We start from the raw sequence: 25,576 nt of genomic DNA on the forward strand, positions 1-25,576 counted from the left end.
TAAGAGCAGTTGGCTTTACAAAGGCATCAACAATGTGAAAAGTCATAGCTTACAGCCATGCTTGTTAAATTTCTTTAACGTTGCATTGGATCCCAGCAAAACACTCTTACGATCTAAATTTAGAGTTGTTCTCAATGCAGAGCTTCGGCTGCTCTGTTCAAACTAGGCCAGCAGCGGTGAGAACTGATTCAGTGTGTAGGCTGCTCTGCACCCAGCCACAGGACCAATGCTAAAGATAAACACATGAACATGCACATGTGCATGCATACTTACCTAAACAAACCCATACACACCAATTTCAAATAAAGATTGCTAACCTGCAAAACAAAACAAAAGTTTGATTTGCCGCTTAGTTTAATTTCTCCACTTTTGCTGTATTTAATCCTGACATGCAGCTTTAATCGTAATGTGAATCTTGGCTCTGTCTTGTGTGTCTAATTGTAAAATCCTTCATTGTATCCAGGTGGTTTGGCACTTCCTTTTAAAACTCCTCACACTCCAGATTCCTCCCCCGACACCAGATGCTTCCAGCCCACTCCCAACTACACCATAGAGGTAAATTACTCTCTTATATAAATCTCTCATCTGGACACTATCTCAGAGTCTCATGATTGAATATTACATTGTCTCTTCTGCTTCTTAATTCAGGTGCTGATGTCCAGCTGTTCACTCTGTAAGACGTGTGACTGTCTGGTCTACGATGAGGAGATAATGGCCGGATGGACAGCAAATGACTCCAACCTGAACAGCACCTGTCCTTTCTGTGGCACAGCTTTCCTGCCTTTCCTCAATGTAGAAATCAAAGACCTGAGACCACACAGCAGGTAAATGCTCACTTTACACTGACCAGTACACGCTATACAGTATATTCCCATAGTACTTCAATCAATTCACTGAATGTACTGCTAATATAAGGTTGAATGTATTTGATCTCATATGCTAGATTGTTTTATTTGTATTGGCTAGCTGACTTGAAAAGTGCTGACACATGCACACACACTCAGACTTTAATCATTTATTCATATTCTCTGCATCTCCTCTCAGGTCTTCTAAGGAGAGTGACCCTGTTACAGAGGAAGTCACTTCAGCGACTCTCAATCCCGAGACCAAAAGGTCTTCTTCAGACGATGCAGCTCAGTCCTCTAAAGGTCCCGGGCAAGAACAGGGGAGCAGCGAGAGGGCAGGGTCGCCCCGGGTGACGGTGCCCTACCTGAGTCCTCTGGTCCTGTGGAAAGAATTGGAGAGCCTGCTGGTGAACGAGGGCGACCAGGCCATCTCCTCCCCCAGTGTTGTGGACCATCACCCCATCGTCTTCTGGAACCTGGTGTGGTACTTCAGGAGGCTGGAGCTGCCCAGTAACCTGCCCGCTCTCATCCTCGTCTCCCAGCACTGTAGCCACGGAGACCAGGTAGAATTGCAGGCATCTGTCAAGCACACCCACATATAAATTGTGTGGATTGACCCACAAGTCAACATTTTAATAACTCAGCAATGGTTTGACATTTGGTAAAATGCGCTCGGGAAGTTTGCTGTTCTCACTTTGTTGTCGAGTTAGATGTGGATATCGATAATACTCTTATATCTGTATGAAGTCCAACAAGAGATTGGAATCGATCTTCTTCTGTAATTCTCTCCACGAAAGTAAATGAGTGTATTTCCCGAATGTCAAACGACTACTTCAAACCTCTTTTCAAAGAAAGAAGAAAGTTCTTTAGTGACTCCTAGTGGTAGTAGACAGAACCAAGCAATGCATAAGAGCAGAACATTGACACTTAGCAATTTTCTCTCTATTTTTTTAAACAAATGAAAACTAAATACTTATCCATGACTAAACGTTTTTTTGTATTCTTCCTGTTAGGGTTGTTACATACAGAGTATGTATTAATCGCTTAATATGTTTCACCCCTGCAGACTCCTCAGAACGTTTCATACGAGGACAGTAAGCAGGTGCTTGTGAGGATAATGTGGGACAACCTGAAGTTGCACAAAGACAAAGTCCAACCCTGCTATGTCCTGTGGAACTCACATTGTAAGTTACAACATTTGTTTTGATGTCATTTATTTAATTATGTTTCAAAAGTTAAATCGGCTTTAGATTATATTCTGCTGGCAAGTTTGATCAAGGTCAGATATTTACATGTAAATTAAATAATGCATATGAAGTAAACAAAAAAAACATGCATTATTCAGTTCAGGACTCCTAGAAGTCACTCCGACCTTATCAGTGCTTTACTCTCGGAATCCTGAGTGATGGAGATGAATGAGCCTTTGATCAGAGTGGCTTTTTTCTCTTGATCTGTGCAGGTGCAAACTCCCTGGTTCGCTCTGGGCTGTGTGAAGAAGGGCAGCTCTTTACTGTGGAGCTCCTGCAGGGTTTTGTGAGGAGCATCAAGAAAAGTGATGTCTATCAGCCAATGAGCCAGATCATTCAGCTGCTGGGGCCAGAGCTGGGCTTCAAGAGACAGAGGTGAGGAAATAAAGGATTAAGCTTTCTGTGTATTAAAGATGATGTGTATGCAAAGTGTAATGTTTTTTTTTCTTTATACAAAAAGGAGCCTGTACCGAGACTTACTGTTCCTCGCTCTGGTGGCTTTGGGAAAGAACAACATTAATATCAGTAAGTTCAAAAGCATGATGTCCTGTTTTTAGCCATGTCAGCTGTCTGTCTGGCGCTCTATCAACTACTTGAAATGTCTCTTAAACTCTTGCATGGATTGCTGTGAAATATGGAACAGCTAACCATTTAGCCCAGATAATCATACTGAATTGAATGACCCCTGAATATTCTGCCACCAGCAAGTCAAAGTTGTTATTATCTTGTGATCTCATTCACCGGAAGGATTCATTTGTGCTTTTATCAGCAAATTATATCCTGCAAACATGCTATACGTCAGCATGTTAGCATTGACCGTGTGAGCATGTTAGCATGCTAACGTTAGCATTGAACTTGCCTCTGCGCAACTGGTTTTGTGACGCACAGCCTCACAAAATCATTGTCACTGCTATAAACTACTCTTTGTTATTTTCGTGTTTTTCAAATATAGTTAAATCACATATGACGTCCACATTTTTAACAAACTATTACATCTTTGCAGATGCTTTTGACCGGGAGTACAAGTTGGCATATGATCGCCTCACCCCCAACCAAGTCAAACTGACACACAACTGTGACCGGCCCCCGGGAGCAGGAGTCATGGAGTGCAGGAAGACTTTTGGGGAGCCCAGTCTGTAAACTACTTCTCCTCTTATGTCCCATTATTATTTTCCTTCAACCTTTGGTCACTACTTTTTTATTTTTGGACTGCTCCTCAGACTCAGGGTCAGCTCACCTGACTTAGCACAATAGGAAAATGACACTTAATGTAAAGCAACTGCCACGAGTTTATACTGTTAGAACTGAGAGACGTAGAGGGACGGCCTTGTGTTTGTAAATATGTTAAGAATCCACTGTATTTTCATTGTAACTATGGTGAAATGTTTGTACAGTTATTATACAATCTATTTTATGACTTTGTTTCTGTTAAAGCTATGAGCAAGTATGTAAAAGTAAGTGTATGTCACATTGAAATTCATAAGTGGTCCTGGTGACCTTGTTAAGACTGTTGGTGAGTGTGTGTATAATAAGCACTTGCTTTGAGTCATTTGTGTTTTACAAAGCACTTTGACAAGATGAGCTCTTGCCATTCATTCCCATTACGTAACGCTGTGACCCAGCAGCCTACGCTTAAGTGACTTTTTATTTGACAGCTGCAGGACTCACTGCACTGTTTAACATTTCCCTTATATGCAGATAATGAAGGCAAAGACATTCCTCCTAATCTGCACCCTGTACACATAGCAGGGCCATGCTCATATTCCTGAATACACTAAACTAGATGGTAACAAAAAATATAAAACATTATTATTTCTGAATCAAGAAGGGAGTATGTCATATTTGTAAATGCACAATGTTTGTTCATTTATCCTTTTTGTAAAATGTACCAAAATAACCCAAAAAGGGAATAATACTTTTGATTAATTAAAAATGTTTAAGCAATACTTTTTTTTAATGTAATGATGTATGAGATAATGGGACCACCAAGGATATATTTCCTGAAAATGAGTACAATCAAACTTATAATGAATAAAAACAGAACATATGGTTTTCTGTTGGTTTAATAAACACAATGTTTTTGATAAAGAAAATAATGTATTGACAAAGTAATGGATCTTTAAAAATGTATCTGATTCTTGTATTTGGTACATTTCCTTTTGTTCTTCACTGTATAGTGTAGATGTCATTTTTACATATTTTGACAAAAGTGCACTGTTTAATGTGACATACGGAACAAAAAAGGACATTTTAAATCTCTTTGAACAGATGATGGTGCATGTTTCTTTGCACTGAGAATATTTAAAGATGTTAATGTCAGGACGACAGCTCTGACCTGCCCTACTTCAAAAATCATTTCGGAAAAATGTGTGTGATGGTTCACCGTGTTACAACTGTCTTTCACTTTTAACTGACAAAAACCTGCCTAGATACCACAGCTTATTACTGGACAAACCACAACAATTGATGATGATACGATGCTGGATTAAACATGGCTGTGTGCTTGGAATAAACACCAATATCACAACATGGACTGTACATTTCCATTTTTATCACCTTACAATCTGTGACAAAAAACAACAAACACTGATGACCAAAACATTTAATGTGTACATGTTGTTTACACTATTTGTCAGCAATGTTAATGACATATTATTTATCATTTGTAAGAGATAATAATTTGTATGATTTTTATATAAAAAAGAAATCAAATGTTTTCCCTGGCTGGATCTATAGTTTGCTTTCATTTATAAATAAAACACATTTATTCTACAGATGTTCAGTTTGATCATTTCCAAAGTGTGTGTTGCTATGCCTGACCTTTGTTTTATAAAATGCATGACATAACAGTGAGTTCAAGCAAGCTCATTTCCTCTATAATGAATGTTATTAAACACATGTTGGTGCAAGTTTACACAGACAATAAAAAATGCACATTTAGAAACCATCAACTTGTGCATATATTCTAGATTTCTAATTACATCCTGGAGATGCTGATTTTTAAACAGTGAAACAATCCATGTTGATCTTCATTCTCTTCCACTTCCTACAATATATTACTTAATAGTAAAAGATGCAATTGTTACAAAAAGTGAGTATGTGACAAGTTCTAGGAAAGGTTGTAGTATGTGTTTAGTTGCCGTCATACCAGACACATTTTACTGGCATCAATGCAACTACAGTAGCTTTCTGCACAGTTTCTATAACTATTTAGATCCATGTTCATGAGATCCGCGTATGTAAGTTATTCCCTTTAGATCACAATAAACAGAATGCTCGTCAGCTTCTGCTCAGATGGAAACAGGGCAGACAATGATGCGATCCTCCAGCATCACACTAAGCACCAGGAAGACAAAGTAGAGCAGGAACATGGTGAAACCCAGCCTCTTATTCAACCTCCAATTACAGGATGCAATTGAGATGATGACAAAGAGGAGCATGATGAAGAGCAGCACGATGGCACAGAAGAGCCCGTTGCTGCTGACGGCCATTGGAGCAAAACCGTGGAACGATGAGTACAGGAGCCATGGTACTGGAAGACTTATGAAACAAAGTGACAGAGAGAGAAAAATAGGAGACCATGGAATTAATCGTCTGAGTGTTCATGAGAACTTTTTTGTATGATCGTGACACAAGAGGATATTGCATCTCACCCCACTGTGATGTCGAAGATGTTGCTGCCCACCGAGCTGGACACAGCCATGTCCCCCAGGCCTTTACGCGCCACGATCACACTGGTGATGAGGTCAGGGATGGAGGTCCCTGCAGCCAGGATCGTCAGGCCCATAATCTCCTCTGAGATGCCGATGGTCTCACCCACCTACAGGGGCAAACTAGAGTTACATGTTCATAATACATGCATTATGTAATAGAAAAGCAAAATGGGCGTCTACATTCATACAATGTTGTATGCCATTATAAAAACAATGTTGATTCAGTTAATCACAAAATATCCTGAATCCAAATACCTTTTAAAAGATTAAATTGGTTCAATAGATTATTTTTCATTGGCCCAAACTACTATAATGTGTGTACAGATGATAACATTTTGGTTGGTTATTACTTAATGCAAGTATTATTATTATATTTTCATTAAAAAGATAGAAACTGGAGAGTGTTACATATTGCTTTCAAGTTGTTCATTATAAACACAGCAGATAAGTACAACACGTGGGTGTTATTGTGTAATGAAATTCAAATGTATTAGATTTTTTTCTTTGTATTATTACAAAATAATTTCCTATTCAATCTCTAACCTAATCTCCAGTAGCTGACCTGATGGGCCCACCAAACCATGAAGTAGGAGAAAACGGCAATCCAGATGATAGAGCCCAGAAAAGTGGCGACAAAGAAATGTCTGGATTTCTGTTCAACAAAGTAAGAGATGTTATAGCAAAAGTGTGGAGGTGTTAAAGATACAACAGCTTGTCTCAGAAATCCTCCTGTCTTTACCTGGTTGCGAACATCTGGAACTGTGAGCCACAGAGGGAAGATGATGGGCAGCAGGAAGAGGTAGGTGGCTTGTTTACGTCGTGTTTCAGGCCACTCTAAAGACAAAGGCTCATCTTCTTTCTCCTCTTCTTCTTCATCGCCCTCCTCCTCCTCTTCCTCCTCCTCCTCTTCTTCTTCTTCTTCTTCTTCACTGGACTCTTTGCTATCTTCTTGACTGTCATCTTCCTCATTGTCAGAGCCTCCTGACCCATCCTCTCCTGTTGGCACATCCTCCTGACATGAAGAAATCATGATGAACAGTCGAAGCAGAACAGAATTAAAAGAACAACCAAAAGAAGCCGAAGGTAAGGAGACCTTTGCTTATAGTTGTTGCTACATACATTTTGACTCTGACATAGACAGGTATCAAAGACTGACTTCTGGGCTTTTTAAGTACCTTCTTGTCCTCTGGGTGATCCTGCTCATCCGGTGCTGGGGCCGCCTCTCGCTCTTTGGTCGCCTCAGGTTTATCTCCACCATCTGTGAAAGGAATCCCAAAAATGTTGTGCATTTCCCTGATGTCTCTTTAGCTTTCTGAAATACTTCCGATTCCAAGCCTTTAGGGCCAGTAATATGGAGAAATGCAGTGAATTTGCTGTTACATGATAAATGATGTTATCCTTGTGGCAACTGAATTAAATGAACTGTCTATGAATATGTATTTGGATGTTATCACACACTCCTTTAGGCCATTTGCTTAGTCTTTACCACCCTGTGTTTCTGTAAGGGTATATTGTACCTGTATGCAACTTGATATTCTATTTTTTTTTACCTTCACAAGTATACACTTTTCATTTGACTTTCTGCAGCCCAGCTTTGAGACTCTGTTCATGAGCAAGGCACAAAGTGTCTGACCATTACATCATTCCACATTACCTTCACGTTTGTCCTGAGTTTTGATGTCTGTCGCCCCTCTAGCCACACTATTCAGTGTCTCAGCCTTATCCTTAAATTTCCCTGCAAAAAAAATCCGAAATAAACTGAAGATTATACGAGGAACAAATTCAATTTCACAGGACAATGCCCTAAGCCCTTAATAAGTTAAGCATCGAAAAAACTGGCAGTAAAACATAATAACCTGCAACAGCATCAACATACTTCCTGCAGCACAGAGCAACGTCATGAGAGGACAAGTCCTACAATAAACAGCCATCATACGGTACATGAAGTATGCTCTTACAATTTGTTTAAAATTGACAAGTATGTATTGTTTTTATTAATAATTAGAATAATTTGCTGTCCCTTTACCACGGTCTCTCAGGCGATATACTCCCCCCTCAAGTAAGCATCATTTATAACAGAGGTCGATATTGATTACCATGCAGTACACGATATCAGAACATACATTTTAATATAAACTTGATTTGATATAACATTTAAAGCATGTCTAATGTTGGAGTCAGGCTGATACATTGGCTTCTGGCTGTGATCCAGAGTTTGTGGCTCTTCAAAAGCTTATTATTGTGTTGGAGTGTTTGCTGCCTGGAGGCCTAAGAGGTATCAAACCAGGAGTCAGAGCCAACACATTTGGGACATACGGATATGCACATTGTTGTACGAGACACGACTAACTTCTCAGGGAAAACCATTTGAAAAGCTGTTAAGGGTGAGTCTTTCCTCCCATTATTTGACCAGCTAATTTATCGCTAATTTATCGGTATATAAGGTGCTGCAGGCACCTTATATACCGATAAATTAGTAAAGGACTAAAGGTGAATAACAATAATCTGTTGGCAGAGACAGCTGTGTTTCTTGAGTTTTTTTTCACTGTGGGCCCACACCAGATGCCGCCATAGACCAAGGTATTTATCTGCTTCGTATAAATCTTAATTAAGTGCTGTCTTCATTTGGGAAACGCTAATCCATTTCCAATTACAAGGGGGAGGTAGTTGCCAACCACTCTTAACAGGAGCCCTTCGAAAGGCAGACAATGAGCAAAGATAGGGGCATCAGTGTGGGGATATGGTACTCACCCTCTCCTATAGGGTCCAATGTGTGGATCATGAGTTGAAAGACGGTGTTTCTCATGGTGCTGTTGTGTAAAGAAGCTGAGCTCCCCCCTCGCTGAAGGGATGGCTTCAACTGGGAAAAGAGAGGGCCGATGACACGGTAGCTTCTCATAATTGCAAACAATGAAACATCAATGATAGAGAATCGTGTTGTAGTGGAAGCAATGCTTTTGTTTTTTTCTTAATAAGATAATGAAGCAATTGAAGGAAGGCTTGTTTACTCCAAGTTACGATAAATGCAACCACAGAAAGGTCAATAAGATGTAGGATAACATGTAGATAATTGAACATTGTTAGTGTCTATGAGGATATGGTTATTTGTGTCTTTCTTTTTGGAGTTTATTATATGTTTTTTTTACCTTTAACAGTTTCTTGTCCCCTTGAGCAGGAAGGGCATTATGTTCAGCGTCGCCGTTTACCTGCATGGAACAATGTTTTTAACAGAGATCATTCATAGGAGAGATTAACCAACGATTTTTCATTTTGGTAGAGCCTAAATATATATGTCAAAAACAACTTAGGGGGTCTTGTTTGTGTTACATGGCAGAACAAAAAGATACAACTCTGTTTCATGAACAGGATTATGATTTTATGAAATTATACCTCGTTCAAATTACATGAAATACAAATAAAAACCCTCTAGAATGATTATGTATGATGTAATAAAGCATTTTAAATATATCAGATAATTACATTTGCTGGACATACAGCTCCATCAGTAGAACCGTGGCTCATACTGTAGAGCTCCAGATCCTCAAAGGATTAGTCTATGTCATTGATCAGCTTTGGATCCACTAAAGCCTTTGCTAGAATCATTTCACTCTTTAACAAGATTTGCATAAAACCCCACAGGTTGCAGTAGACATGTCACGAGTGATGAGTGATGTGAATTTCTGTTACCGTAATAAACTACACTGAAACAGAATGATGAATGAGGGAAAGGACACGTTTCAAATTTAAAAATGTTCTTATGTTTTATGGACTAAAAATATCACAAGATTTGCAAACGTGAAACTCATGACGAGAATTTTTCTTGTCTTCAATAGTTGGACATATTGTTATTTGAAGCACCATAGATTTGTTCTCAATTGCATACCGTGGTAATTAAAAAAGTATGTCACACAACACTCTGATTGAAATGCCTTCAAGAATCATTGTTGTGTCAATTAAGGACATGAAAAACTAAATTCAAGATCAGAGTCATTTTCTGAGTGCTTACCTTTTCAGGTTCCCCTATAGCAATCCTCACAAGGTTCTTGTTTTTGAAGAGTAGGGACTTGAAGGTTTGTTCAATTTGCACATTAAACTTCATGAAAATCACATACACAGTGTAACAGGCCAGCAGCGTCAAGCTCTCCCACCACATTATGACATTATCCAGGAAGAAGATGATGAGTAAGATAAGGCCAAATATGTAGAAGGATCCATCTCTGAAAAGTGGCCACCAGGTGAGATGAAGTATCTCCCGTGAAAATAAAGCACACATCCCGATCACAAACAAAATGTTGAACACAGCTGAACCAACAATTGTGCCGATACCCACATTGCTGTGAGCGATGAAGACTCCTATCAAGGAGGTGAACAGTTCGGGGGCAGAACCTCCAGCAGCCATGAAGGTGGCTCCTGCTACGTCGTCAGAGATGGCTAAAGTCTCTGTGATCACCCCCAGCGCAGGAACAAAGAACTCATCACACACTATTGCAAGTGAAATGAACATGTACAACATCCCAAAAACGTGGAGGATCACCCAGCCTCGTCTACGGTCTTCAACAGAAAATAGATCTTCAGGGTAGTCTCCCTTCAAGTATGGAGCTTCACCAGGAAGAGCTGGAGTTGGTGAGGGTGTCTCCTGTGGAGGCTCAGGTGCCACAAAGATGCAATGCACCATAGTCCGTTTTGTAGTTGGTGATAGTGGAGGTTCAGTGGGGGTGAATGCTTCAACATTTGAATTTATATCCGAATGTGCCACATGTATCCCTGGCGTTGTTTGATCTGTTGGCTCAAATTCATGTGTTGCAGTGAGAGGTTCCTCCGACCCCTGAGTCTCTACTGTGGCCTCATTAACCCCTTCTGTTGAACCTTCTTCAAAATCCTCTCCAATCTGAGGCATTGGCAAAGGCTTGTAGAGTCTGGCACTGATAGTCAGCTGGTAGAGTGTACAAATAAAAACCCCGGAGAGGAGAAACAGGACCCGGCAGAGCTGTAGTCGCTTCCTCCTTGCACAAAACATTTTCCCTCCAAAGCAGTGGTGATACTGGCTATGGAGACACAACAACTCCAGCTCTCTCCCCAGCAGACCGTGGGGCAACAGAATCTAAAACTCTGGTGGTGTGATTCATGGCATCCTCAATCCCTTGGCAGCCTGTTGTGTTTCGAAAGAGGCATCAGAGACAAAATGATTAGAAAGCAGGTTACAAAGAATTAGGTTTCATTTGAAAACGTGAGAACTATTCTAACAGCCACCGTACTATTAGATCAATGTCTATCATAGTATTAGTGATAAGCTCATTTAGAAGCAGCTTTATCTGCATGTTGTTTTTTTTTTCCAAAACAGAATGAACAAAAGGAGAGAGGTGAAAACAATAAAATAAAATAACCATTCAAATATCCTGTAAAAAGGGGCTAATCTAATTTCTACACAAATCACACTGAGAAAAACCCAATTAACTTAATTTAAAGAGGCAGACTTACCACAGAACCAATGTCTTCCAGAGTCGAGGGGGAAACAATATCTAAAGCCAGATTTCCCCTGATGGTTATTAGGGTGCAAACAAGTCCAAACTGATGCAAATGGCTGGAGTGCTATGTAGGACACGGGACGAGTCTTTATAATGGCTCAGCATAATACCTGAAGTCTTCTAAGAGGATTATGTCCATTGTCTCACTCTTACTTGATCAAGAGCCTACCTCTGTAATATGTCATTTAAGGTAACGTACACATTGTATTATCTGGCCATTGGTAGTAAAGATTGATATGACAGACTATAGGGATTTTTTCTGTGCTTTTATTAAACAAAGAAAAACTACTGTTATTTAACAAATTAAATTAAATACAAATTTAAGAATAATGAAGTAAAAAAGCAGGCATGACGACATGGGCATATTTTTATTTTAGTGATATAATCTAAATTCTCTATTTATATTTCAGTGTATACGGTTATTTGTTTTTTTCATGCTTCTTTAATATAAAATATAAATGTAAAAATAGTCATACGAATTATATATATCTAGTTTATATATATTATAGTAGGTGTTTTTTTACTTTTGGAGCAATAAGGTATTTAAAATTCCCCAAAATATGTTGTCAATATCAATAAAATCATCGACATCATAGCAATCATTTCAACCATGAGGACATGGATGTGGTTATAGTGTACAAATATAAATATGACTCATTTAAACTCCCTACAGAACTGACCACACTTCATTCAAGTTTACATCACAGTTCTTGGGAAGAGGCAGTGTAGCAACAGGTTTGAAAAGAGAACAGAGATCAAAGTTCTGCATAATGACCTGGAAATATCTTTACTTCATTTATGCAACAGAACTTATCTGCAGCCTCGGGTCACAGGAAAAGCTGAGTCACATCTAGCATTATTGGCTAATCGGACATGTTGCAATGTTGGTGCATAAAAGAGATGCAGAAGTGTATGTGTTTGTATACTAGCATAAATGTCGCAGATTAAACTGTTACACTTGCCATCAGATCATAAATCCTACAAATGAAGGAGTCATTCATAAAAAATTGAAAGCATACACATATACATTTATATCATGAGCTTTTGTACAAACATAATTCAACAATGTGTAAGCCCTCTGTCATCCACTAAACAGGACAGACAATGATGTGATACTCCAACATCAGGCTGAGCCCCAAAAAGGTAAAGTAGGAACATGGTGAAACCCAGCATCTTATTCAACTTCCACTTACAGGAAGCAATAGACATAATGAAAAAGAAGAGCATGATGAAGAGCAGCACGACAGAACAGAAGAGCCCGTTGCTGCTGACGGCCACTGGAGCAAAACCGTGGAAGGATGAGTACAGGAGCCATGGCACTGGAAGACTTGTGTAAAGAAAAAGACAAAGAAACCTGTCGTCTGCATGTTAATCAGAGTTCATTTTAAAATTGTGAAACATCAGGTTGCTTCAGCTCACCCCACTCTGATGTTGAAGATGTTGCTGCCCACAGAGCTGGACACAGCCATGTCCCCCAGGCCTTTACCGCCAATCACACTGGTGATGACGTCAGGGAGGGTAACCCCTGCAGCCAGGATCGTCAGGCCCATAATCTCCTTTGGGATGCCAATGGTCTAACCCACCGAAAAGTGTAAACCAGCACATAAATACAATATACAAAACTGATCTCAGGGGCTCAAAAACACTCTTAAACTTGGTTTCAATACACAATCACTGTTTCAAGGAGAATTTGATCAGACTTTATGTTAATGTCAAAATCCGTTTTTCTGCTCTCAATTAACCTCTTTGTTGAAACCACAACTTGTCCCTTTAACTGCCATTTTACCTCATAGCTGTTGTCTTTAATGTATCTTGTAAAGTTCAATCTTGTATAACACTATAGTTGTTCATACATCTGTTTTTTGTACTTTTCTATTCATCTGTACTAGGGCTGCACGATTTGGGGAAATAATCTAATTGCGATTTTTCTGACAGATATTGCGATTCAATTTGCAATATTTGTTTTTAAGCGACCCAACGGAAGTTTATTGTAAAATGCAGCCATATCTCCGGCTAGGAAGTTCGTATCAACGTGCTCCCGTCTCTAGTACCCCCGCAGCTCGAGCTACGAGTGAAAGAACTAAACTTACATGAAACTTCCGTGGGTTGCTTTAAAGTCAAGCTTCAGTTTAAGATTCACCCTGTAATAGATGTAAAACATGTGATGGAGCATTACTAACCTGACTTCTAGGAAATCTCCATTGGAAGCCATTTGGGAAGGGCAGGCACTTTCAAAAATACTTGGCAGGTGATTGGATCAATCTGTCACCTATCATGTCACACTATCATGTGCCACTTCTGATTGGTTAACAATGACTGGTTGTGGAGCACAGCACTTCTGATTGGTGTGGATGACTGACACACAAGAAAAAAAAAAAAATAAACAAAGAAAAAAAAAAAAATCGCAGGCTTTGCGATTTGATAATTGCATCATTTAAAATTGCGATTTCTATTTAAAATTGCGATTTCTATTTAAAATCGATTAATCGTTCAGCCCTAATCTGTACAGATTTCTGTGTTGAAACCCGGATTTCTATCATCAAAAGGAAGGCTTTTCTTATGTGATCTTATCTTAGACTTTAAACTTTACTGACCTGATGAGACCACCAGACCATGAAGTAGGAGAAGATACCAGGAAGGTGAACACAAATCAGTTTCTGGATTTCTGAAAGACAAAAACACTTGTGGCATTTAGGAAACCAGCAGCTGGTCTCAGAGATGTGTCTGGGTATTTACCTGGTTGTGAACATCTGGATCTGTGAGCCACAGAGGGAAGATGATGGACAGCAGGAAGAGGTAGGTGATTTGTTTACGTCGTGTGTCAGGCCACTTTAAAGACAGAGGTTTATCTTATTTCTCCCATTCTTCTTCTTTGTCATTTTGATTTTCTCTAAAGTGAATGCTGTCTTCCTTCCGTCAAACATCTTCAGAGCCCCCTGACCCATCATATCCTGCTGCCACGTCCTCCTAGAAACAGGCATTGGATGTGATCATGCTGGACAATAGTTAATAATGCATAAGAAATGAGAAGAATAGAAATGTGTATTTTCTCGTTTATCAATTTAGGAATGATGCTTTCTAAAAATATTTCACATATAACAAACTGTTCTGTGCTTATTTTAAACTCAAATGGAGAAAACATTACATTTCGTTCCATAGAAATTATAAACCAGTATTGTGGACAATTTTTGAAACATTCATGTATAAAGTCCATGTTGATCAAATACCTGAAAACTGTTACAAAATAAACCTATCTACAGGGTTTTTCGCACACTTAAAAAAATAAATACTAGATGTATTATATTGAGTCAGTGAAGAGTAGTGGGACACAACATATATCAAATATATTTGAAGCAAGAACATGTTTCAATGATTGCTTACCTTTTCAGGTTCCTCCACAGAAGTTCTCACAATCTTCTTGTTTTTGAAGAGTAGTCTTGAAGGTCCGCTCTATTTGAACATTGCACTTGCATATGCATATCACAGACAGTGTAATTGCCAGCAGCGTCAAGCTCTCCCACCACATAATGACATTATCCAGGAAGAAGATGATGAGTAAGATACGGCCAAATATGTAGAAGGATCCATCTCTGAAAGTGGCCACCAGGTGAGAAGAAGTACTTCCCATGAAGCCAGAGCACACACTCCAATCACAAAAAAAATGTTGAACACAGCTAGACCAACGATTGTACCGATACCCACATTGCTGTGGGCGATGAAGATTCCTATGAGGAAGCCAAAAAACGTAGGAGCGGATCTTCCAGCAGCCATGAAGGTGGCTCCTGCTACATCGTCAGAGATGGCCAATCTGTCTGTGATCACTCCAAGTGCAGGAACAAAGAACGCATCACACACTATTGCAAGTGAAATGAACATGTACACCATCCCAAAAATATTGAGGATCACCCAGCCTCGTCTACGGTCTTCAATAGAAAACAGATCTTCAGGGTAGTGACCTTGAATTGTGGAGATTCACCAGGAGATTGTGTGGTATTCAAATGATGAGCCACATGCTTCTCTGTTTCATCTGTTGCTGTGAGGGATTCATTCAACCACTGAGTCTGTACTGTGGTCTCCTCGACCCTCTTTGTTGAACTTTCTCCAACATCCTCTCCAATCTGAGGCATTGACAAAGGCTCGTTCAGTCTGGCACTGATAGTCAGCTGGTAGAGTGTAAAAAGAAAAACCCAAGAGAGGAGAAACGGGGTCCATCTCAGCTGCAGTTCTTTTGTTTTTGCTAAACACATGTTGATGTGGTTTTGGAGACATAAACCAAGAGGCCTGAATAGGCAACAGTCAAGTCCAGCTTTCTCACTAGCAGACCAGGGAGGTTCAGAATCCAACACTTCAGTAGTGTCCTTCTTGTCCCATTCTGTAATCCAGCCTATTGTAATAATAGATAAAATTACAATCAATCAGCAGGTGGAGCACAACAAGTTATTTTGCAAGTATTCGATTATATTTAGATAATATATTGTTGCCTGCCATAATAAAGATATGAACATAGGCTATTTGTGTACTTTACAAAAGTCATTCTCCATCTGTCACAAACAATAACGCATTTGAACACCATTACTTTCACAAATAAATTGGAACCACAATTGCAGGACGATGATAGTTATGGATTAAGTATACCCCGAGTCTAAGAGGATTATGTTCACTGTCGTAATTTATATATTTTTTTAAAACCTGGTCATTGGAGCCTGACAGACGTTTGCATGATTGTTTCTTTTTAATATTAAATTACCGTACAACACACAGTGACAGTGAGAGCTGCCTTACCTTAAATCGGACGATTCTGACTCACTAGTTTAATCATAGGATTCACCAACGTTTTAAATCCTAGGATTCTTACCAAATCATTAGATGCCAAAAACTAAATGTGCATTACTGGCATGGTACCATATTCCTCTTGGACGAGCTTTCACAATCCTCCCTTTTACAACAAGCACAGTTTTTTTGACAAAAACAATTTCTCACTGGATGCTAAATCTATACTCTAACCTTGAATGTATTACCTGCATGAGGCGGTCAAATTCATAAAATAAATAATTGTTGTATTTCCCTGTTAATGTCATATTGTCTGTTATCTTCACCATAGAACTATCTATAATAAATCTAAAATCACATAGGAACTATTTATTCTAGAGACTGCGGTCACCCGGACGGAAGTAGCGTTGCACCTTACAACACAAACAACACTGGATGGCGAGCGAAACGTTGAATGGCACGTATATATTAATATTGTTCTTGTATAAATCATTCTCTATACAGTGTGACGTATAGATAATCATCATCTCACGCTCGTTAAATATCAAGCAACATAGTTATTTCATTATGTTTCAAAATGCTAGCGTAAGTTAGCTGAAAAACTAGCTAACTATTAGCTAACAGTAATCTGCTGTGACATGTCTTCTGTTCAGCTTTCAACGTAGTTACTGGTCGTTGTTTGTTCAAATGCATTTCAGAGACAGATGCCACATATTTTAATATAGCTAACTCCTGCATCGTTGTTTGTTTATTTTCCTTCAGTGGGAGCAAGTTGGAGGATACTTTAATTCTAATCCTGGTGGTCTTTATAAGCAGTAAACCATGCCTACCGTTATCCTGATGGACGTGTCTCTGTCCATGACTCGGCCGGTGTCACTGGACGGCGGCGACGAGTTCCAGAGGAAGAACCTGGCTGTCCACGGACTAAATATGTTATTTGAACACATGGCCTCAAACTACCGCCTGGAGTTCACATCACTGATGGCCTTTTCTTCCCTCTGGGAGCTCTTGGTGCCTTTCACTAGAGATTACAATGCATTACAGGTACAATGATAACAATGTGCATCTAATGACGCATGGTAATCGAAGCATATGTTGCTCTCCTGATTAACCACCTTTGTTTACCTCAGTGAAAACCAGTCTGACTTTGGAGTACATTTAAGGATTTTCTAATAGATTTTTTTGTGTGTGCAGGAGGCTTTGGGCAACCTGGAGGACTATGACAAAACGTGTGTTGAATCAGCTCTTAATGGAGTTAGTAGCGTGGTACAGCAGGAGTGGGGCAGTGCCTGTCCCTGTCAGGTAATGTTGTCTCTATACAAGATCATCACACATCCCTTTGATTTATAAAGCTGGTATTTCTTTTCCAAAGTGATTTCAGCCATTTATTCTTAGACGATTATGTTGATGTACCCCCTTACTTTGTCCTGCAGGTGGTGCTAGTCACTGATGGATCTCTTGGTATTGGAAAGGGTTCTCTTCGTCAATCCCTCCAATCACTGAAGCATCGTGCGGATGACAAGAAGTTCCCCCTTCCTTTCCCCTTCCCAACAAAAATGTTCATCATGTCTATAGCCAATGCAGAGGAGGTACTGAGCGAGTCAACATTTACTTTCTATTAGCTTATATCCTGATCTGGACACAGTCAGTGTAAAATCATGTATTAAATCTGTATTTTACGTCAGCGACTGGTTATAAAGAACATGTTGTAGCCATCTACTTGGTTTTTATATCTTAGATGTTGTTGAATAACTCCTATGATGAGAGAATGGTTGGTTGGTTGGTTGGTTGGTTGTTGGAAAGAACATGTTTTGCATGGTGATGTACTTAAAGCAGTGGTTTTAAATACTGATCCAATATTTGACTGTGGGGAAAAAGGTGTGAATTTTCCTCCACTACGTCTGAATTCAAACTTTAAATATTTATATTTTAGCACATTCATTTTTTGTGTCATTTCTGTCAAGTAGCAACCCTTTTCTCCAGTGTACCTTGAAACCATGTAAAAATAAAAGCTAGTTAGTGCTTGCAATACATGCCCCAGCTGTTCAATGCCACCTCCTTTCTTGTGTACTTGCAGCTCCAGACGACTGATGCCATGAACAACTTGGAGGAGCTACTTCATCTGAGCGGAGGTGATGGACAGATCTTCACTATGGAGGGACCTCTTTGCATGAAGAGTGTACAGGGCATGTTTGGGTAAGATATCAAATGGGGAAATAGTCCAGAATTGGTTTCACTTCTAGTGTTATCTGTTTACTTAGGTGCCTTTGAACATGTTTCTTTGTTTGTCTTCAGGAGGCTGATTGATCACGCGTACTCTCCCTTCCATGCGGTCCTGCACTGTGGAAACCTGTCCTCAGACGTTCAGGTCTTCCCTCGGCCGGAGCCTATAGTGATGGATGAAGAGGTGGACCCCATGCCACGCTCCATCAACCCAGGTACCTAGATCGCCTCAAACGTCAGTTCACGTTAATCCATGTTTTGCTATAACTCATCTTTGTTCTGTTTTACTTGTTTCAGATTTGGAATTAGTGGGCTTCATTGAAATTGCTGATATATCCAGTCCTCCTGTTATTTCCAGACACTTGGTACTGCCTATTAATGTAAACAAAGGTTAGTGGTTTTTAGAAAAGATTAACTTATATTTCATGTCAGCTATACGCTCATTGATTTTGGTGGAACTGATTTTAGCAAAATATTCTCTGATTATCTCTGAGGAGTGGAAGGTTTGAAACCAGTTAACGGTCATCCATGTCTTTTTGCAACCAGCAGCAGCAGAAAAAAAATCATCGTTGTTCTTTAAACCTTTGTCGGGTGAAGCCCGGCTTAAAACACGAACAATCAATGAGCTCTCATGAATGCCACATGTCAGGTTTCAGTATTTACAATCAACTTTATACATTTTTGATTTCAGAGGTGGATGAAGTTGGCACAGGAGCCACCGATGAGCTTGAGGAGGAACCCTCTGCCAGTCAAATGGCAGGCAAAAATCCAAACTTCTGTGTACTCTTACATGGCAGCCTTAAAGTGGAGGGCATGGTGGCCCTCGTCCAGCTGGGGTAAGATATATATATATAAACATATTTCAATTCTGTTGTGGTCAGAAATTAGTGCATTTAAATATTAAGGCACCTGCATAATGAAAGGAGTTTTTCATGAAGTGGTCTAAACCATGTTTGTTTTTCTTCAGGCCGGAGTGGTACGGCATGCTTTACTCCCAAGCAGACAGCAAGAAGAAGTCGAACCTGATGATGTCTCTGTTTGAGCCTGGGTCGGAGCCTCTGCCTTGGCTGGGCAAGATCACACATTTGGGACCAATATCAGGTAACTCATAACCCCAGACCTGACAAACAGCAATTTCAACAAAACAAAGGGTCTCTTAAGCATATTGTTCGAATACTATATGGCTTATTTTTCCTGAAGGCATAATTTAATATATAAGGTCATTTTAAGGATATTGTTTAACTCAGCAGTACAACATAACCTATGACACACTAACCTTGAACAGGTAAATCCTTGAGACCAAAGGCCTCTGTGTTCATAATCAAGCAGTTAATAATTAAACAGTCTATATTTGGCTGGCATTCAATGTGTGGCTTCACTCTGATGTTTTCTGACCCTCGTTGTGTTTCAGAGGCAGCTGAGAATCCCTATGGAGAGGATGACAGTAAAAGTCCTTTCCCTCTGCAGCCTTCAGTCAAACGAAGCTATGCGCAGAATGTCACGGTGTGGATCAAGGCCAGTGGGCTACAGGTACTGGAAAGTCACTGGAAACAAGCACTGCTGTTTGTTAAAGTCTTTTATGATTAATGTCCACATGCCATATTTCAGAGAGACTGTTTTCCCTCAATACATTATAGCTAGGACCTTTTAATAAATTAAAAGTATCATATTTTTATCAATTCTGTGCATTGAAGTAGAATTAACAGGCTCCTATGGACTCTCTATGGAGTCTCAGGGCTCATAGGAAGGCCCGCAACTAACGATTATTGTCTATCAATGAATATGCCAATTATTTTCTCTATTAATCGTTCTATAGAATGTCAGCCCCAGATTCTAAGGTGATGTCATCTCGTCAGTCCCAAACCCAGAAGATATTGTAATTTAAAATATATTGACTTTAATATGAAATGAAACAGGGAATAGCTATGAATCTCCATATTTGGGAGGCTGAAAACAGTAAAAGCTTGTTTGTAAGATATACCACTAAAGCCTTTACCGTGTGTTTGGTTTAAAGGAGTCGTTGAATGAATGTTTCTGTAAAAATGAGTCAAAGAATGTTTAAAGGGTCCTTTCTGGCAATCATTGACTATTTATTGTTGTTTTTCCTATTAAAGACTGATGTGCAGAAGATCCTGAGGAATGCAAGGAAGCTGCCTGATAAAACTCAAACCTTCTACAAGGTAAATCTAGCAGATTCTCTTAACTTAGAACTTGATCTTTCCATCAAATTAATGACGCTTTTCCAATTCAATGTGTCAGGAGCTGAACCGTCTGCGTAAGGCTGCGTTGGCGTTCGGTTTCTGGGAGCTCCTGAAGGGCGTGGCCGACCTGCTGGAGAGAGAGTGCACCCTGCTGCCCGACTCGGCCCACCCTGACGCTGCCTTCCAGCTGTCCCACGCCGCACAGCAGCTCAAACTGGCCAGCACCGGGGACTCCCAGTACGCTGCTTTTGACCACAATATCGCTCCCATGCACACTGACTTCTCCAGCTGAGCCTTGTCTGAAAGAGTGAAGAATTGACTGAGATCTAGCAACATCAGCCTGTGTGGACCAACGATGACACAGCGTCTGTTGTTGTTTAAAGGACTCAAAGGGGCCGCTTCAGAAGCCGTGTGGACCCAGGATGAGTCAGTGTGATGACGTGCACTCCTTCTTTGATACTGCCTGAAAATGGCTAAATGTACCTTGTGAAGGTTTTGTAAAATGTTAGCGTGTACATATTTTTTTACATGTTCCTTTGTAGGACTTTTTTCACAAATTGACTAGATTTAAAATGTCCTTTTATTCATTTTCAAGTAAACATGTCAAACTTGGCTTTCGAAATTCATATAATTGTCAAAATACAAATTCTACAAAGTAGGTTATTGAGCTAAAGGGACAACCGCCCCTCTGTATTTGAGCAGTCACCAGTGTAATGGTCCCTGAGGTTTGTGGGATGTTTCAGAACGAATACAGTATTTGTTGAGAACTTTGTACTTTCTTCATTCATACACACATTGTTATTATAAACGACATCAGGAGGACTACCACTGCATTAAGAAACACCAACAATATCAAAAGGAAAATAAATGGAATCACATGTGTATACTTTTTATGGCTTATTACATCTTTTAACTAATCTACAAAACTTTTTTTTTTTAAATACCAGAGGAATTAATCAGTAAATGAGACGTCAGTGCAATGATGACATGTTGCATCATCTGTGGGTTGTTCAGGGTGAACACTAATTCAATTGTTTTAGTAAGAAAAACTATGGATAAGGAAACTGTCTTCATAACAAAGAAACAGTTTGACCTGAAACATGGTTTGAAAGCGTTTAAGCAGGCAGGCAGCAGAGGTGTTGTTTGTTCTGAACCTCAATTAGCTTTCCTCTTCTTGGTACGGAAACGCCTCTTCCTCTGCTTGTAGAGATGACGAAAGTTGATAAGCAGTCCTAAAATAGAAAGATTGACATTAGTACAAAAAAGCTGACATTTGAAGATAATATATAGATAATGATGTATGTGCAAACTTACCAAGAAACATGAGGACCAGATAGATGTACAGGACGAAAGAGAAGCTGGTGGAAGTACCGAGGGCTTTCGGCAGAGGAATGCTGAAGAGTTTGGTCTCATCAAAGATGGGAATGGATTGTATTACAGCAACAGCTGTAGGGATTTAGAGACACTTTAGTACTTGTATGTGATTATTTTGTATTGATACCAAGAGACGTAAACAAGCTCACCTTCTGCTAAAACACCTAATGGATACAGTGGTATCCAGATTGTGTACCGCAGCCATGTCAGAGTTTTCCACTCTGTGTTGAAGCAGCCCAGCATGTAAAATGGATACCTAAAATTGGAGATGAATGTTATTTGATGGAGGAAACAAGACGTGTCGCTCATCAACTGAGGCACCTTTATAACAATGTAGGCTAAATGATCTGCTTGCTGTTCTGTTGATTAATGTAACACCAACTTCTGCTGAGAGAACCTCAAACCTTAGTCAGGTTGAGTCTGTGACTTTGCTGCAACAAAGGGATCTTCACTGTGCATTTTTACTGCACTTGTTGAGTCAACTGTTAATGCCACAAAACAGCGTTTCCATTGGACTGCAGCTATTTATTATTTTCACTATCAAATAATCTGTCACGACTCATTCTGTCTGATCTATAAAGCATTGGAAAACAGTGTGAAATCATTATGAGCAAAATATGAGGCCATTAAATGTCTTGTTTTATCCTAACAGTCAAAACACAAAAATATTTATTTAACTATAATTTAAGGACAAGAAAAGCAACCAATTCTGATATTTTAGAAACGGGTACCATCAAATGTGTGTCCTTTGTATGACATACATTTACAACATTGTTTAAACTTATATATCTTATTGAAAACAAAATCCACAATTCAGCAAAAGGATTTATATATACTGGCTTCATACAAAAGATTGTTCTAGGACTTGAAAAGAAACGTTAGCCTTTACCTAGTCCCATGAAGTGACTGTTCACCAACCATGCAGATGCTTACTTACCGCACAATCTCAATGGCACTCCACAGATAGAAGACGAAGAACACAACAGGCCGGTTGTGCATTTCTTCCAAACTACCAAAGATGATGAAGAGGACAAAATTCCTTCCAACCACCTAATAAGAAAACAAAACCCATCAAATAAGTACTTGCATTCTAAATGAATCAGCTCTTTGTAACACATCCAGGTTTCCCTTCACATCAAACAAGCCTCGCACACCTGTATAAGAGTTGGAATAACACCCGAGTGGACGACACCAAAAGCAGCGTTGAGGACTTCGACTGCAGCCAAGATCTGGCAGAAGAACATCACGTCCGATATGGTGTGAAATGTGTCGTAGAGAGAATCTGGAAAGAGAGAGTATCATTATAAATAATCATTCTTTCCATGGTATTTGTGAACAAATCGATCACAGAAGAAAAACAATAGCAAATGTAAAGCCGCAGCAGTTTTTGTTTTTCTCACCTTGGCCAAAGATGAAGAGCCGCACGGTCATGTTGACAAAGATCCATGAAAAACCAAGAAACTGCACCAGGTTATAGACAAACAGGAAGGCTGTTTTCAGGCTGATAAACCCTGGAACATTTGAAAGAACAAAAAAACATTGAAGCAACCAACATCAACTTGCTTGATTAAAGTTATATGGAAAAGACTACAGCGAAAAACCTCAAAGGATCATGGGAGATGTGAACTCACCTTCTTCCTCTTTATGCCTGGAAGCCTTCAGCCTGTTCTTTTTCTCATCCTTTTTTAAGAACAATAAAATGTAGGTTAATACGTTTTCAATCTTTGCTTTCTGTGTCAATATTACTATAATAATTTAGTCATTTGAATTATTGAGTATGTTATTTAACCATCTGTTAAATATACAGTATTACAATGTCCCTCTGATGCAATAACTTAAAGGTCCCCTATTATACTGTTTTTAATCAATATAGTATAGGTCTCAGATATATACAAACATGTCTCTGAAGTGTTTGGCTCCAAACACCAAACAGATCATGCATCCCATAATCCCCTCTGTTTCAGCCCTGTTTCAAAGGTGCTGATTCTCTGTCTTTAACTTTAGATGAAAATAAGGAGCCACTCCCCACGCCCCTCTGAGATATTTGGTTAAAAAGAACACAATGGTGCTCTAGGAGGAGATTCAGGTGATAAGGTGGGGGGTACCTTGGTGGTTATTGGCTAATGGTTACATAAGCCAAAAACATCGTTATGACATCATAAAGTGACCAAAATCTGATCAGCAGGTTTTTATATAAATGGATCAGGACAAAAAGAGAGCAAATATTTTTTCCTGAAACTTTCAGAATCTCTTTACACATTTACACATGTTGATGGAGAAAATACATGAAAAAGTGGATTTTGCATAATAGGTGACCTTTAAATCTTACTTTTTCCCGGATCTCCATCTCAGCATCCGACTCGTCCAGCCAGCGGTCAAAGTCCGGAGCCAGGAACACCGGTTTGCGCTCCTTCAGCGTCAGTCTCTCCCACCAACCGTGCTGCCCTTTCTTCACCGTGATGCTCACCTGGCGCTGCGTGGACCTGTGGATCACCTGCAGACAGATTCATTTATAGAGCACAGTCAGCAAAACTAGAAGGAATATGAAGAAAGGAGCAGCAGATAGCTAGGAGTGGTCTTTGAATAGAAACATACCTCTGGCTTTACTGGTGAAAGAAACTCCAAGCTAAACTCATAATCATGTTGTCCTTTCGCACCATGGCCCTGGGCTACACACACACACACACAAAAAGAAATGTCACAAATCATTCATTTCCTAAAACATTTGCATTGTCAAATAAACATGAAATGTATGTTACCTTTAAACTGAAGGATGTTTTCATGGACATGCACATCTATATCCTGCAACAAGAAGCAGAGTGGCCGATGGCTAGTTTGTACTTCCTCTTAAATATTTAGATTTGAATTAAATAATGATATTACAACCTCAACACAACTGGTTTCAGACAATAACCCTGTTGAATTTGAAGTCAATGCTTCTTTAACACTAATGCATCAACAGTGGATTATAGAGTGCTATAGTGACATTTAATTACCAGCAGCAACAATTTGTTGTTCCTTGTTTTAAGACACTCTGGAGGAAATGAGCTGTTTAACAGAATTAACACCCTGTGTCAGATCTTGTTTCCGTTTTCTGTGTAACACCCACAGTAACCTTCAGTGCTATCAGGACACAAAACTATGACCACAATGATGCCACATTTGAAAAGGATAAATTAACTTATGCAACTGACTATAGTATACACATTTGATTAAATCCATGACAACATGCCTTAACAGAGGGCTTTGTTAATATCATATCTCGTAAACATGCAAAGTGTGCAGCTACCCAGCGAGGGCAAGTACAGGAACCAGCACACTTCATTTGCCTAATTTAATATTTACCCTTAGAGGCATACAATAAATGACAAGCCCTGACAGAAAGCATGTTCCTTGGTAAATCTACGTCCTGCATGATACCCTATTGTTAGCTCACCTGAGCGTCTGTCAGCTCCACTCGCAGGTAAATGTCTTCGTGGCGTTGAGCCCAGTAAACGAGGGGTGTGAGCGGCATTGTTCCGCTTTTTGTGTAGATTTTTTTTTTTAAAGTGTCAGGCTAAACAATGATTAAACTGTCCTCGCTTCATGCTAGCCGTCAGCAAATACCCAGAATATTCTGTGAATGCGCACGTTCGCCATCTGTCAACGTTACGACGTGCTCGTACACGATACGTCGGT

At 39.5% G+C, this 25,576-nt stretch overlaps 4 protein-coding genes and 1 pseudogene across 8 annotated transcripts in view; 2 read left to right on the forward strand and 3 right to left on the reverse strand.

Annotated features, from left to right (window-relative positions):
- dennd4a (DENN/MADD domain containing 4A) overlaps positions 1 to 4,864 on the forward strand; it is a 25,933-nt gene extending 21,069 nt beyond the window's left edge. For both annotated transcript variants that reach the window (XM_079682325.1, XM_079682326.1), the window contains 7 exons: positions 464 to 555; positions 649 to 824; positions 1,045 to 1,408; positions 1,912 to 2,029; positions 2,305 to 2,467; positions 2,553 to 2,617; positions 3,096 to 4,864. In XM_079682325.1, coding sequence (XP_079538451.1) covers positions 464 to 555; positions 649 to 824; positions 1,045 to 1,408; positions 1,912 to 2,029; positions 2,305 to 2,467; positions 2,553 to 2,617; positions 3,096 to 3,232 — 1,115 coding nt within the window. In that variant the 3' untranslated portion in view covers positions 3,233 to 4,864. The remainder of the gene's footprint in view (positions 1 to 463; positions 556 to 648; positions 825 to 1,044; positions 1,409 to 1,911; positions 2,030 to 2,304; positions 2,468 to 2,552; positions 2,618 to 3,095) is intronic.
- slc24a1 (solute carrier family 24 member 1) lies at positions 3,309 to 14,377 on the reverse strand. Of its 3 annotated transcripts, XM_079682327.1 has the most exons (14): positions 14,067 to 14,377; positions 13,925 to 13,995; positions 13,511 to 13,685; positions 12,750 to 12,904; positions 12,524 to 12,657; positions 9,812 to 10,954; positions 8,952 to 9,011; positions 8,557 to 8,665; positions 7,460 to 7,540; positions 6,981 to 7,063; positions 6,545 to 6,817; positions 6,368 to 6,457; positions 5,746 to 5,912; positions 3,309 to 5,632 (listed from the first exon to the last, which is right to left on the reverse strand). In XM_079682327.1, the coding sequence occupies exons 6-14, from the start codon at positions 10,820 to 10,822 to the stop codon at positions 5,383 to 5,385; spliced, it is 2,124 nt and encodes a 707-aa protein (XP_079538453.1). In that variant the 5' UTR covers positions 10,823 to 10,954; positions 12,524 to 12,657; positions 12,750 to 12,904; positions 13,511 to 13,685; positions 13,925 to 13,995; positions 14,067 to 14,377; the 3' UTR covers positions 3,309 to 5,382. The 3 variants fall into 3 exon arrangements, with proteins under 3 accessions (XP_079538453.1, XP_079538454.1, XP_079538455.1); XM_079682328.1 differs by lacking the exon at positions 6,368 to 6,457 and having other exon boundaries at positions 9,812 to 12,657; XM_079682329.1 differs by lacking the exon at positions 3,309 to 5,632 and having other exon boundaries at positions 5,773 to 5,912; positions 6,349 to 6,457; positions 9,812 to 12,657.
- On the reverse strand, positions 12,746 to 15,457 carry LOC307041292 (sodium/potassium/calcium exchanger 2-like; annotated as a pseudogene). The gene is made up of 2 exons: positions 14,712 to 15,457; positions 12,746 to 12,904 (listed from the first exon to the last, which is right to left on the reverse strand). The product of its transcript is annotated as a sodium/potassium/calcium exchanger 2-like (transcript).
- Positions 15,458 to 16,465: 1,008 nt separating this feature from the next.
- ints14 (integrator complex subunit 14) lies at positions 16,466 to 21,406 on the forward strand. Its single transcript, XM_079681679.1, has 12 exons — positions 16,466 to 16,557; positions 16,863 to 17,144; positions 17,295 to 17,402; positions 17,534 to 17,689; positions 18,178 to 18,296; positions 18,396 to 18,538; positions 18,621 to 18,713; positions 19,015 to 19,159; positions 19,291 to 19,424; positions 19,735 to 19,853; positions 20,438 to 20,503; positions 20,583 to 21,406. Exons 2-12 carry the CDS (start codon positions 16,923 to 16,925, stop codon positions 20,814 to 20,816), a joined length of 1,539 nt encoding a protein of 512 aa, XP_079537805.1. The 5' UTR covers positions 16,466 to 16,557; positions 16,863 to 16,922; the 3' UTR covers positions 20,817 to 21,406.
- hacd3 (3-hydroxyacyl-CoA dehydratase 3) lies at positions 21,091 to 25,548 on the reverse strand. Its single transcript, XM_079681680.1, has 11 exons — positions 25,335 to 25,548; positions 24,658 to 24,700; positions 24,494 to 24,567; positions 24,228 to 24,392; positions 23,530 to 23,578; positions 23,299 to 23,409; positions 23,053 to 23,180; positions 22,836 to 22,948; positions 22,048 to 22,154; positions 21,839 to 21,970; positions 21,091 to 21,756 (listed from the first exon to the last, which is right to left on the reverse strand). The coding sequence occupies exons 1-11, from the start codon at positions 25,410 to 25,412 to the stop codon at positions 21,680 to 21,682; spliced, it is 1,077 nt and encodes a 358-aa protein (XP_079537806.1). The 5' UTR covers positions 25,413 to 25,548; the 3' UTR covers positions 21,091 to 21,679.
- Between the last annotated feature and the right edge of the window lie 28 nt (positions 25,549 to 25,576).

This window comes from Notothenia rossii (assembly GCF_949606895.1).
Source record: "Notothenia rossii genome assembly, chromosome: 5".
NCBI lineage: Eukaryota > Metazoa > Chordata > Actinopteri > Perciformes > Nototheniidae > Notothenia > Notothenia rossii.

Bases quoted from the DNA above. Each gene is read 5' to 3' on its own strand.
- ints14 (XM_079681679.1), top strand. From the start codon at position 16,923: ATGCCTACCGTTATCCTGATGGACGTGTCTCTGTCCATGACTCGGCCG. The intron at 17,145-17,294 runs GTACAATGATAA...TTGTGTGTGCAG, and splicing joins GAGATTACAATGCATTACAG to GAGGCTTTGGGCAACCTGGA. The intron at 19,854-20,437 runs GTACTGGAAAGT...TTCCTATTAAAG, and splicing joins TCAAGGCCAGTGGGCTACAG to ACTGATGTGCAGAAGATCCT.
- hacd3 (XM_079681680.1), bottom strand. From the start codon at position 25,412: ATGCCGCTCACACCCCTCGTTTACTGGGCTCAACGCCACGAAGACATT. The intron at 24,568-24,657 runs GTAACATACATT...GTGTGTGTGTAG, and splicing joins AAACATCCTTCAGTTTAAAG to CCCAGGGCCATGGTGCGAAA. The intron at 24,393-24,493 runs GTATGTTTCTAT...ATCTGTCTGCAG, and splicing joins TTTCACCAGTAAAGCCAGAG to GTGATCCACAGGTCCACGCA.
- slc24a1 (XM_079682327.1), bottom strand. From the start codon at position 10,822: ATGTTTTGTGCAAGGAGGAAGCGACTACAGCTCTGCCGGGTCCTGTTT. The intron at 7,541-8,556 runs GTGAGTACCATA...TTTTTTTTGCAG, and splicing joins ATTGGACCCTATAGGAGAGG to GGAAATTTAAGGATAAGGCT. The intron at 6,458-6,544 runs GTAAAGACAGGA...TTTGTTGAACAG, and splicing joins TTCCAGATGTTCGCAACCAG to AAATCCAGACATTTCTTTGT.